Source organism: Lycium ferocissimum, chromosome 2, assembly GCF_029784015.1.
Source record: "Lycium ferocissimum isolate CSIRO_LF1 chromosome 2, AGI_CSIRO_Lferr_CH_V1, whole genome shotgun sequence".
NCBI classification, from domain to species: Eukaryota; Viridiplantae; Streptophyta; class Magnoliopsida; order Solanales; family Solanaceae; genus Lycium; species Lycium ferocissimum.
Genome location: NC_081343.1, coordinates 47,388,714 through 47,402,164, shown reverse-complemented (window position 1 = coordinate 47,402,164; position 13,451 = coordinate 47,388,714). Strand labels below are relative to the sequence as shown.

Genomic DNA, 13,451 nt, shown 5'->3' with positions numbered 1-13,451 from the left:
ATACAGAACATGGCAGGAAGAATCGTTGTTATTATTATTATTATTTTTTTTTTTGGGGGGGGGGGGGGGGGTGTAGGGTGCAAAATTTCAGAAAAAGATAAGAATAAAGTTTACTAAGACAGAGACAGGAGCATTAAGAATAAAGGATAAAGTTGCTACCCGGCTGACATCAGTAAATTCCTTGAACAATTCCATATTGGTTGCCCATGGATCATCATGATCATATCCAAATCCAGTCACTAGAAGAGATTGTTCCACCTAACCCCCCAACCAAAAAATTAAGAACAGTAACGAATAAGTTAAAGGAATTGGGGAAAGAAGATTGACAGTAAGTGTACCTTTCATTTAGTGAGCTTTATATAAGCAACACTATTGTCAATTTAAGACTTCAAAGCGAGGCCATATATTATCTCTTTGCCAAAAAGAAGGTGCAAAACTAGCACAATTATCAAATTGTAACAAATATACTTGCATGTAAATGGGTATAGATGCATAACAGGTCACACAGAGCAGGTAGAGTTCAACATTTACCCGACTTCCTAATGCAATAGGACAAGCAAGAACTGTGTGTATCAGATGCTATGAAAGTTATCATCAAACTCTCATTTCTAGTCATGGGTCTGTTGGAAACGGCAATTAAGCTTGTTTTACACATCTGTATGCATAAGTTCTCACCTTGTCAGTTCCACTGACATGAATCTTTTCGCCATTAGCAAAGGCTCCTTTGCCTAGAAGAAGAAAATTGCATAATGTCATGAATAGATCTTTGGAATTTGCAATTGACTAAATGACTCGTTATATATAAATGTCTTTACCTGCAGCTGCAGAAAATGTGCGAGTATTCCAACACATAGGGCCACCAACAAACTCAACCTGTAAAGAAGCAGATCTTAACAATATTACAGTCTGGACGAGGATTTCATATGTCATATCTGAAAAGATATCAAATCAAGAGATTTGGTTCATTGATGATCTTTCCACTTTATGCTTTCCAAGTTCGTTCTCACAGTGTTTCTCCAAGATTCTGTAGATACTACATAAAAGTTACTATTAGATAGACGCCACATAATTTTGGTTGGTCAGCTAATTCTAGTCTTCTAAATTAAAACATAGAGTTCCCTAGAGTTAAATTCGGCGACATTTATTCGAGTTGCTAACACAAATTATGGATAGCTTTAGAAAGAAATCTTACAGCAATATTAAAGCATGTCACTTTTCAACTATTGTAAAATTTGTAAGTTTGCTGAAAATTCCTTCCCCTTTTTTATCTCTCAGTTCAGATCCCTTTATAGCTAAGAATGTAAGAATTCTAATTTATGTTTTTTTTAGAATTTATTATATGTGGCAGTAAGAGAATATAACAAATCAATCCTTGGCACTACAACATTTAAGTTGCTAGTGATCATTCAAGCTTTTGGTTCTCTTCTTGCACATTAGGTGTAAGATTATCAAAGATCAAGCTTGCTGGATAAGAGACAGTGCTCTTCCACTGAACCATAATAAATAACCCAAAAGAACATCAGAAACTATCCCAGCATATACCACAGCAGCTGCAGCAGGCTTCCCTCTAAAAAGAACACCCACAGAGACCGCAAAGCTAGGATAGCCATGCGCGAAATTTGTTGTTCCATCTGCAAGCCAAAGTTTCTCATTAATATTCATTCCCCATCGGTTGAGTTGTCTTTAAGATAATATGCGGTGCTTGTTTCTAGAATTTTGTTGAACTCAACCATGCAAGATATCTATTTGTATGTTATAAGATGATTTTATCAAGATTAAATTAAGTTTTTTAGCAAAAGATTTGGTCAGCTTTTGAAGCATATATTGTAGATATCTCACTTGATACAGTATATTTTTTGCATACTAGGGAAAGAAGAATCCACAGCGTGAATTGTGCAATCAACGTGTCAGATTTTGACTAAATTTCAAAAAGTAATCTGGAATAATCTAGATCTCAACTTAGCTATGATATTCGTTAAATTGCAGCCCTTGATGTCAAGTTGCAACCGCTTCAAATGTCTCGTTATTTGGCCTCCCTTAACAAAGTTACGACCATTTACTAAAGTTGTGGAACTCTAGCCTGGTTGCGCTAGCCGCTCCACATGCTTATGCAACTGCATGGCTATGCCAATTAGTTACCTGGCTGTTTTATGTGCTTGCACGATCGCACGGCTATATCAAGCTAACCTTCGCTGCTGCAGGACGTATGCAAGGAGTCGTAGATTTTCGGAGTTTCCTTCTTGGCTTAGGATTTCGGGTTTGCATATACAGAGGGGAATTGCAACACAAAGAAAGGGCCACCACAATTCAGTTTTTAAAGGTAAGATCAAGCAAAAGAAAGGAGTCTTTGAAGAGACTGAAGCACCAAATAGAATTTTTTTTCTTCTACTTCTGAAATTCACTTTGGAATCGTGATGTTTAGGAGAGCCTCCATGATGTTCTCAATTCTTCACCTTTTTTAATTTTGGGTAATTGTGGTGTTCAGGCCACCTTGCTACCTCCTACAGTACAGGTATCAGACAAATCTCCCCAACAAGGCTTAGGTAGAAAAGAAGAATTTACCTCATGTCATTTTTTACTGCGATTAGAACTGGTCCCTAAGGTTAGCAATCCAGCTCTTCAACTGCTACACCACTTCCTTGGGTGTCTATGATGTTCTCAACTCTTGGCATGAACCAATTTTACTTGAAGTTATGGCCATTTTACTGAAGGAGTATAGAGCAGTCCGTTTAGTGGTCATGTTATACGAACTACTTATACGGCCTATATAATTTTATACGGACCGTATAAGTCGTCCGTACTTCACGAAACCTCAACCCGACGTTCTGTTTTGTGCCATGATAAAATATGGTCATATTATACGGACCGTATAATATGTCCATATAATTTCCGCCTCACTTTTGTATAAATTCAAGCCTTGAGTTCTTTTATTTCATTATTCACAATTCCAAGCCCTAGCAACAATCCAAAACATCAAGGTAAGTCAATCCAAACCCTTCCAACTCAATTCTAACATATACTCTAATAATCTAAGCAAGAAATCATTGTTCCTAAACTAGGTTTTTCAGAAAACCCATCTCAAGGTTCAAGAATTCAAGATTTTGGAAATCTTCTTCAAAGTTAAAATCTTTAATTCAAGTTTGGAGCATTACTGTGTATGTAGTTACTATCTACGTGTGGGAACATCATTGTTCTTCCCCACGCCTCAAAATCCATAAATTATGATTCTCTACTAAAACTAGGGTTTCTATACCATGCTCATGATAACCCTAGGCCCATGTCCATGATTATATTATGTATGAATTGCTATTATTCTATCATTGTGTTCTTAATAACTCCATATGATTATTGAGAATCAGTCCGTAATCCATGAAAACCCATATCTTGTATTCCATGGGTTCTTGCATGCATGTTTTAGCTAAAATGATTATTTCATGAATATCCTACATGTCTACAAGTTTTCATGCAACTATATTATATAATTACTTTCATGCTATGATACAAGATACATAAATGCTAAATACAAGTTATTTCATGAAACTACGTTACAAGTTATTTCATGATATCCATGTACAAGCAAGTTATATTCATGAAAACCATGGGCAAAGTGCCACTTATTTTACATGTTCATGTTTTTGGGGGTTGCATTAATTACCGAGAAGGCTTCAAATGTACTAAAACTACGTAGCCACCGTAGGATGAGGATTGCTCCACCCATGCTTAGGACGATCTCTCATAATGACTGGATCCTTTCATAATATTATTAAATCTCATGTACCTAGCAAGGTATGAGTGTTCTCAATGGTAGGACGCAAGTACCGGCATCATGTTGCTCGTTATATTTATCGCTCTCCCTACTCACGATACTTTACACATGTTATATATGTATATGTACTCATGTTCATGATCATGTTTTCACCTCGCCCCTGTTATGTTATTTTCATGTCCCATGTTAATTCTTTCAGTTGCTTTACATACCAGTACATTCAATGTGCTAACGTCCCCTTTCTATTGCCCGGGGGCCTACATTTCACGATGCAGGTACGGATTTACAGGACGACGCCTCTGCTCATTAGGATTTGCACATACCAAATTATCGGTGAGCCCCATCTCATTAGGGTTTAGGCATTGTCTTTCTTATTTAGTTTCGCATCTAAAGGTATGCGGGGGCCTTGTCCCCAGGTATGTTACGTGTTTCGTACTCATGTTAGAGGTTTCATAGACAAGACAAGTGTCATGTTAGACTTCCGAGTTGGTTAGCTTCTTTGGCTCATTTATGATATTGTCGGCATTCATGACTTAATCAAGTACTTATGTTTAATATTATTACTTACTATGTTTTATAAAATCTCATCATGCACTTCACGTTATATTTTCGCTCATGTATGCCTCATGATGATTCAAATAAGCCATGGGTTCGCTTTGGCCACACGCACTGTGCACCGAGTGCCATGTTACCCCCAGGCCATGGTTCGAGGCATGACAAGAGGCCTGGGAGGCCAGATATTGGATATGGTACATGGTTCGGAGTGATGATGATATTCAACCAACTGTTGGGACCCGATGTGATCTGGGAGATTTGGTATTCCGGGTGGGAATATGGACCTCATAGGTCCCCCATGAGTCACGTGAAACCTACTGCAGGAGCGTGTATATACCGGATATGGCCATTGCATTGCATACTATTCACTTGCATTGCACGCATTTCCTTTATATTGCATATCATTTATGTCGTTTATATTATTTTCATGCCATGTGTGATGGGATATTTAATCTTGAATTTGACTTAACTAAGGAAAAGACTGAACCTTTATGACTAAGCTGGAATAGAGATGGATTGTAAGAGTTGATATAGTGTTTATACCTTCTATACTTGTTGATTTCGTATGAATTGTGGATTTAAACTAACAAAGCTAGAAGAGGAGTATCGGAAGTACCAACCCTCGTCATTACTGTAGTTTAGGGTCGATCAATGATGTTGCTGGGTACACGTGCTTCCCGTACTTACTCTACACTTGCTGCACCTACCTTTTGTGTGCAGGTACTGATCCGAGCACGAGTTGAGTACCTTTCTTGGAGATTGTTGGAGCTTTTCGTGGAGTTTCAGGGTATGATGATGAGGGTCCCACAGCACCAGACTTCACTCTATCTTTACTATTTCTTCCTTATCTTCATTTCAGACAATCTATGTATTATTATCCAGACTTGTACTCGTAGTAGATGTTCATGTACTGTGAGACTTCCAGGTTTTGGGGGATTGTATTGACTTAGACTACCTTTGTTCTTGTTTATTAGAGTTATTATGACTTCCTTTATTTAAATTCCGCATTTTAGTTATATTTCATGACTTAGCCTTGTTTGGGGATTTGGGTCGTGACACCGCATTTATACTTTCAGACGGTATTCAGAATTTAATAGTTATTATTAAATTACACTCTTCATTCAAATTTTCATGTTTTAAATCACATTCCGCAATAGTACATGTCCCATGTTGATTCAGCAAGCCATGTGGTTCGCTCAGTCACATGTAGTCAGACATCGAGTGCTGAGTTACGTCCAGGCCAGGTTCGCAGCGTGACAACTGATAAGCCCCCAACTGCTGTGTACTTTGGCTCTAATTTTCTATCATCAAAGATGTATCAATACTCCAGAGCTGAGGTGTGCACTTAATTACGCACACATTTATATTCTATCAATAATTCTTTAAAGTATCCTCCCTAATAACTTAACCTTTTAGTACGTTGAGTAAGTCGAAAAAATAGAACAAAAGAAATACATTTATCAGCAAAACTTATTACGTCTTCCCTTTTAAAAATTAACAGGATATGATCCTTGTTTCATTGTTGATCCGATATACTCCAATGTTTAATGATCCTCAATAGTTGAAAGAAGCAACACTCACTAAGGAAAAGTATGGTCCAATTCCTAGAGTTTGCATAATGTGCAATCAAGATCTCTCAATGAAGGCATATAAGGTTCGACGATGGATGATTGAAAATAATCCACCACAAGATGTGAAGGTTATTTTAGGCTCAGATCATATGTTCATGTTCTCTAAAACTCTAGAGTTGTGCTCTCGTTTGATGGAAATTGCTTTAAAGTACCATTGAAATTGTGTACTGTCAAACCTCTCTATAACAACGAGTATGGTTATTCAAAATATTTCTTGGATGCTATAGGAAATGCTATCATGGAGAATATGTAATATTTCATAACATGAAAAACCATTTGTGATGAAAACTCAGACATTATATATAGTGGAATATTGTTATAATTAGGATGGTTGTTATAGAGAGAGAATTGACTGTAAAATTCATGTACAAGTAAGACTAAGATTTGATGAGTGTGTGGCTTTTATGATCAATGAGAGAAGCTTTCTGGTGTTGTTGTGCAAAAGACTTCATGGATTTTACACTATCATATGAGTGTATTGTCCACCTTGTATTTATTGAATTTACTTTTTCTGCTATATACATGTCTATTATTATTTATGTAACTTTTCACCTGGATGCACTGCTTACTCTCATATAAAATGTCAAACACTCTACTAATTTTTCTAGTTATATGAAAATAATAATTTTGCGTTTGTTCCACATGCATTCGGGTGGAGGAATTTGACCTTAGGTATTTCAAATTATTGCTTTTGAATTATTTTATTTATTGAATATGTGTAAGGAAATTTGTTTTAAAATATAAAATCAAATGTCAGCTATTTCAACTCTTATGTTGGGCTCTTGTAAAATAAAAGTTCAAATAAAACTTGAACTATGTCATTTGAAATTTTAAGCATTTAAAATTTATAAATATATGCTTCCAAATGCCCCATAAAAATGAAACTAAAATTATTCGGGTGTTTTGTATGACAGAAATATCTTTTGCAAAATATTTTCCTCAAATATGTTTTTCTGGTATTTGGTTGGAGATGCAAATATAATTTTCTTTGAAAGATTAACAATAGTGTTAGCAAATATTACTTATTTCATATGTTGACATATGACAATTAATTTCATTTTAACTATTATTTGACTGAATTGACGAATTTGTATTTCACGTAACGAGAAAAAACTAAAGAAATTAAATTGAAAGAAAATCAATCAAAATACGATTTGATTGATTTTTTTGTTTGTTTGTATGTTTGAACTGATTTGATTTGATCTTTTTCAGTAAAATCAAATTAAACTGAATGGAAAACACCCCTAACCCTTTAATAGAAATAAATGACATATTTTAAGACAAATACCTCTTTATTTATTCAACTTACAAGAATAACTAACCACGTCTGACAAATCACAAATGGGATACAAAATTGAGATTGTGCAATATAAAAGTAAAATATACTCACACAACCAGACAATATTTATTTTAACTTCTTAAGGTTGTTTTTGCGTGCATTTGGTCATGTCCAAAATGTGTTTATCTAGCATTGGTTGTTCTATAGTTCCGTTTGAATTCATGCTCTTACGGGATGAATATAAGAAAGTGAAAATTCAATGCTATTTCCCTTAGTTAAAAAAAGAAAACGAATAAAGAGAGGGTGAAATGGTTATTATCTGGACATACAAATCCTATAATTAAACCTCAACTTCCCTTCAAAAAAAGAAAAATAATAATCATCAAATGTGCATATGCAAAGAAAGTAAGAAATCTAATATCAATTCAAAAGAGTTCAGGTTCTTGAGTTATTTATGGGCCTAATAGTAAAAGAGAAAAAAGAAGTGAAAGAAGCACATACCAAGAAGCGGGAAAAACGTTGCATTCAGGTTTACAAAATCTAAGACAGGTCAGAATTGAGTTGTTCTTTTGAATCACTATCCAAAATTACTCCTTAACCATAATTAACAATAATCAATACATTTAACCGCTTACTTACTCATTTCCAGCATGCAAACATTGTTACCATTTTATTGTAATCCCTATCCTTTATATTTCGATGGACATTTCTTCAGTTCCTCACCACCAAACCATCTCTTCTCAATTCTCCAAAAGTTCTTTACGAAAAATGCAGCAGCCACCAACAAATGAAATGGCTCCTCAAGGCTGCGTAACGAGCCAAGGTCTCTGGTGTTATCGTTGTAGGTACTGCCAATTGGTGTTCACCTCGAGCCAAGGGCTCGCGGGGCACCAACACAAGCACATGCGTCAGGGGCTTTGGATTAGAGGTGCGCCACATCACAAGTTTTTCTGCCCATCAGCTGACTTCCCTGCCCTCAAGCGTCTCTTGGGTAATCGCAAGTCTACCCCAACGGTGTTACGTGGCCAGGGACACTTTTACCGTCCCTATCCGCGTGAGACGATGGTGGAGGGTGCCCGCAATCGTCTTGGCAGTCCGCGGTATAGTTACAATCAACCGCAACAGCAACAGGCGATGGTGCAGGTGCGTCAACGACCTCCTCGTGGCCGTATGCCGTGTATGCAGGCGATGATGCAGGTTAGTCACCGTCCTCTTCGTGGTCGTATGCCTTATCTTGCTGCACCTGCACCTGTCACTCAGGCGGGTCTTGTTGCCTGCCCAGCTAATCAATTGGTTCCGTATGGGTTCCAGTTGAATCATCTGACTACTGCAATGGCTGTCTGGCGTGTAGAATTATCAACTCATTCATCCATTGGTAGCACCACTACAGTTACCACTGTAACTGAAGATAAGAATGACGATCAGGAGGTTGAGGGGCTTGACTTAGAACTTAGGCTTTAGGTTTTTTAGGAACATGGATAGAGGATTTGTTGTTTTGTTGTCGTTGTTGTCACATAGATAGGTGATATATATATATATATATATATATATATATATATATATATATATATGTGTGTGTGTGTGTGTGTGTGTGTGTGTGTGAGTGAATGCGGAAAAACCCAATTTGACTTGATCATTGCTTTTTTATGTTTGGAAATCAACAAGGCGAAATAAAGCATATTAGTGAGATTTTTGGATTAAGAAATTAAGATATACGTTGATAGCTCACTTGGTAATTGAAAAAATAATTAATTATTTCTTAATTGTGCATCTGCAACTTCTGCTCGTCATCCTATTATCAACATTTATTTTTGTTCTTTATTTTATGTCAATTACTTAGAATTAATAGTATAAGAATAATTTATTCACAACTGTTCAACTTATCACCACTCAGTAATAGAAATGACATATAGCTAGTCTTGAAACTATTCCGAGATCGACCCCGTGGGACTCAGCTATGAATTAAATTTTTAATGACCGCGAATTCTTTTTAAGACTTGAATGGAGCGTGATCAAATTTGAATTATTACCCGCAAAACAAAGTTCAAGCCTATTACCCACTATGTCATATTAGTATCGAAGACCAAAGTAGTCCATCCCTATCATTCGGTTTTTTTCTCCTAAAATTTCAGAATTATGTATTACGTTGTGATAGAAAAGTTGGCATTAATATTCCCCCTACTTCCATCAACAACTTATTTTTTCAAAAAAAACAGTATCTCTTCTTGACTACATTCATCTTTGACACGTTACCTTATATTATGCTTTTGGCGGAATAACAATTATTTTTGGATATAGAATAACGCCACATCATAGCCACTAAACTAGTAAACAAAGAGTTAATAATCAGCTAGTCAACAGTTCCTGAGAAAACATAATTCATAGGCTATCTTTCAGTTGATTTTTTTTTTTTTAAAAAAATTTTGTTAAATAGAAGGAAACAGTACTGTCATTAATTAGACAAATCAAGGAAGTCTTCATAGCCAAATTTGATTAGCCATTTCGTGAACTGTTTGCAGAAAATTACACATATGAAAAAAGGCCAAAGGCGTGCAATGAAGACTCACTTCGTGTTCGTGCATGGATTAGGGCCTCCCCAAGAATTAGATGATCTGGAAAATTCTTCCTCACGACCTCAAGGATAGCAACTTCACTACTTTTATCTGTGCTGCAATAAGTTTAAACCAACACATTAACCACTGCGACAACATGATGAAAGTCTTCACGTAAAGAAGTAAAATGAACATTAATTATAACCTAAGAAGCAACTAAAAGTTAGCTCATATAAAATCACCAAATAGTTAAAGCGTAAGGTCAACGGATGAGTGAGGCCGTACATACTCCCTAACAAGAAGGCATTCTCAAATGTTAGTGTTAAATTCAAGCAATGGTCTTAAGAGAAGGGAAAGAAAAAAATAAATCCAGAAGCAGTTACCAATGATCAGATAATGATGGAAAGGGAAGTCAGAATATTCACTACAGTCTAGCAAAAGAATTAAATCATTTCAGTGGAAGCATAATAAATAAAAATAAAGGAAAATATTCTTCGTGACAAAACTAGACATAGTGATAATGATAGAAGTAGATTCACTAATTACTGAGAATCGTACAAGGGTCAGTCTTGACACCAGAAACTGAGAAACAACACTGCAACAAGAATGGAAAATCTATCAGAAATGGTGTTTAACAGCCTTATAAATCAACCTGACACATCAGCATAGAAGAAAAGAAACAGAAGCACTATCTCAGTTCTGATACAAACAAATAACCACCAACATCTATATCTATATATATATCTATATCTATATATTATTATTATTATTATTTTATTATTATCTATATATAATTAAAAAGAGGATAGTTTGCAATAGTATTGTGACAAGTGGCGGTAATGACGAATGCCAAGTGTTACAATTATTTTAGAAAATAGTTAATTAGTTATTAAGTAGTTATTAGTTAGTGTTATTTAATAATATATATAGATGTAAATATATATAAAAAAAAAAGGAAAAAAACAAAAAACTGAACCGTGGATACAACTCCCACGTTTCAGTTTATAATTTGCTATTAAGTTGTACTACGAAAAGGAAAACAAAAAGGGGGCAAAAAAAAAAAAAAAAACTTAAAAAAAAAGGGAAAAAAAAACATTCCGTTGAACCGTGGATACATACAACTCCCACGTTTCGGTTTATAATTTGGCAATTAATTTGCTATTAAGTTGTACTACGAAAAAGGAAAACGAAAAGGGGGGAAATAGAAAGAAAAAAAAAGCCTACTCCTAAACCCACTTCTCCCCCTCATCCCATTTCTCCATGAACCCTAAAATTAGGGATACCACATCCCATTTCTCCATGAACCCTAAAATTAGGGATACCACGATCTGTAGTTTTTTCATAATGGAGCAGTTAAGAGCCGGCAATAGATCACGATGCAGTGGTATTTCTTTTCATAGTTTATGTTTTTTTCACATTTATGGTTATATCTTTTATTAACGAGAGGAATTAATGGCGGCTCAAATTAATTTTATTAGCGAAATTAACACCAAGCCGATGAATTGGAGGTTAAAGGTTCGTATTGTCGCTTTGGGAAAAACCACTTCACAACAAACTTTGATAGTCCTTTTCAACTGAGCTTATTCTGATGGATGAAAAGGTTAAATATTTGCACTTTAATTCTATTTGTGGAAAAACTTAGTCTTATTTACTGATTTAGTGTTTTTGTAGGGCGGCCGCATTCACGCAAGTGTTGGCAGGAATATTATTCAAAGTTTGAAAATGATGAAACAAGAAATCAAGGAATTGGGTTTGTACATCATGAAGAATTTCATGGTTTGTCCAAATAAGGAGAAACTGAGGATCAAAGACCACAAGTGTAAGTTGATTTTCACGCAGAAGACCATTGTTGAGGAAATACAGGATCCATATTTTGACATGTGTATCTTCAAATTCAAACCCTATGAGCAGTTGTCTAATCCAGAGGACTTTGACGACACCGAACTATTCGGTAATAAATTTTTTTTCCTTTTTTCTTTTACTTTCCGTTATTAAATTTCTGTTGTCCATGGGTTGAACTGATTGGTGATACCAATTCCAGTACTTCGAGTTTCTTTAGATTCTATGCAACAAAAGTATTATAGGTTTCTCTCTCTTTTGTTGGAGGATCATTTGTTTTCTTGTGGTGAGTACTATTGTGGCTAATTGTTGCAACTAATTTGGATGAGTCCAGAATGTTTGTGTAAGCTATTGTCATGGTCTATTTTGATTATATTCTACCTATTCCATTTTTAACTTTTGAAAGGTGAATGCAAATTCCTCCTGTAATTCACGCATACATGTTGTGAAAGCATAATGTGATGTGGTATGAATATCGAGATTTTCTATTCTTTGCCTCATTATATCAAGGCCATGGATTCATTAATATCCTTTTTTTTTTTTTTTACTTGTGTTGGTGGGAGGAAACCTAAACTAACAATTGTATTAGTTTAGGTTCTACCCAACCGGGCGCCAATCTCTTCACACAGGCGGTGTTGATGCTCTGCTAGGAGAGAATTCATATGGATGTCCATGTCACTTTCATGAAATAATATGCACTTTTCAGTTCTTCAACATACATACATATTAATTCTTTTAAATTATAGCTTTAAACATACCTCAACTATGACCAATTCTGCACTGATTTCTTTGGTCAATATTTTTGTAGATGTTATCGGCCAAATTGTGAGTTATGGGGACGTACGTATGTCAACCAAGATGGTAACATCCGGATGTTCATGAACGTTGAGTCAGAGATTATAAGTAAGCTTTCGACAACTATTCAATGCTTAATTACTTTGTAATTTTGAATCATTTCCTTAACCTTATAATAATTGTAGGAGCAACAACATATCTGCAACATTTTGGGGCGACTTTGTGGAACAGATCAAGCCACATTTGATTGAATCGAATGATAAGCCTGTTGTCGTCGTCATGCGAGTTGTTAGAGCACATCGATTTCGAGGTTATTAAGTTGTCTACTTATTTTGCAATTCTATGTCTTTGTACAATTAGCAAACTCTTATTAATATAATTAAGCGTGCGAACAATATTCGGGAGGAACACTTGGCACGTCTCCAAGCTTTGGATCAATTCACAACTTCCTCAAATTGTTGACTTTAGCTCCAGGTTTCACAACAGTTATGCTAAATTTTTGGTCATTTCAAATTAAATTTTATTGTTACTCTTTATTAACGTATCTCAATTTACAATATGAAACAATCGTCTCGGTGTGTGGAGAAAGCTCACAAAGAATTACTCAAATTTCGTCTCAAAAGACTCATTCTATTGAAGATGAATTAGCATCCGGGAAGTGTTGAAGTTAAAACTATTGAGGCTTTGATTGACTCTAAGCATGTGAGTACCTAATTATAAATAATCAGCACAACAACAAAAAATTTACCTAATCTTTCTGTACATAATAGTTGTATATCCAATTTTTATGAGCAGCCGGGAAACTTCTGGATTGTAGCAACCATTGTGTACATAGATCTAGAGCATGGATGGTCTTATTTAGCATGCAAAATGTGCGCAAAGAAGGTTGAGCCAGAGGGGAATAAGTTCTATTGTAAAAAATGCGGCAAGTTCCATCTACAAACTCATCGGTATGACCATAATACATACTTCATTAATTTTTTTTCATAAACAAACTTAAAATTGTTTCTATAATGACTCTTTCCAGGTTCAAG

General features: G+C 35.4%; 3 protein-coding genes across 4 annotated transcripts; 2 read left to right on the top strand and 1 right to left on the bottom strand.

The window, feature by feature from the left end:
- Positions 1-72: 72 nt before the first annotated feature.
- On the bottom strand, positions 73-2,484 carry LOC132041072 (phosphatase IMPL1, chloroplastic). Of its 2 annotated transcripts, none has more exons than XM_059431844.1 (4): positions 1,543-2,484; positions 816-1,033; positions 676-728; positions 73-258 (listed from the first exon to the last, which is right to left on the bottom strand). In XM_059431844.1, the coding sequence occupies exons 2-4, from the start codon at positions 928-930 to the stop codon at positions 88-90; spliced, it is 339 nt and encodes a 112-aa protein (XP_059287827.1). In that variant the 5' UTR covers positions 931-1,033; positions 1,543-2,484; the 3' UTR covers positions 73-87. The 2 variants fall into 2 exon arrangements, with proteins under 2 accessions (XP_059287827.1, XP_059287819.1); XM_059431836.1 differs by having other exon boundaries at positions 816-873; positions 1,543-2,482.
- Positions 2,485-4,519: 2,035 nt separating this feature from the next.
- On the top strand, positions 4,520-6,110 carry LOC132047663 (methyl jasmonate esterase 1-like). The gene is made up of 4 exons (XM_059438676.1): positions 4,520-4,582; positions 5,042-5,108; positions 5,561-5,658; positions 5,883-6,110. Exons 1-4 carry the CDS (start codon positions 4,520-4,522, stop codon positions 6,108-6,110), a joined length of 456 nt encoding a protein of 151 aa, XP_059294659.1.
- A 4,955-nt stretch (positions 6,111-11,065) lies between these two features.
- LOC132048128 (uncharacterized) lies at positions 11,066-12,532 on the top strand. Its single transcript, XM_059439051.1, has 4 exons — positions 11,066-11,167; positions 11,262-11,383; positions 11,455-11,734; positions 12,431-12,532. Exons 2-4 carry the CDS (start codon positions 11,372-11,374, stop codon positions 12,502-12,504), a joined length of 366 nt encoding a protein of 121 aa, XP_059295034.1. The 5' UTR covers positions 11,066-11,167; positions 11,262-11,371; the 3' UTR covers positions 12,505-12,532.
- The last annotated feature ends 919 nt before the right edge of the window (positions 12,533-13,451 follow it).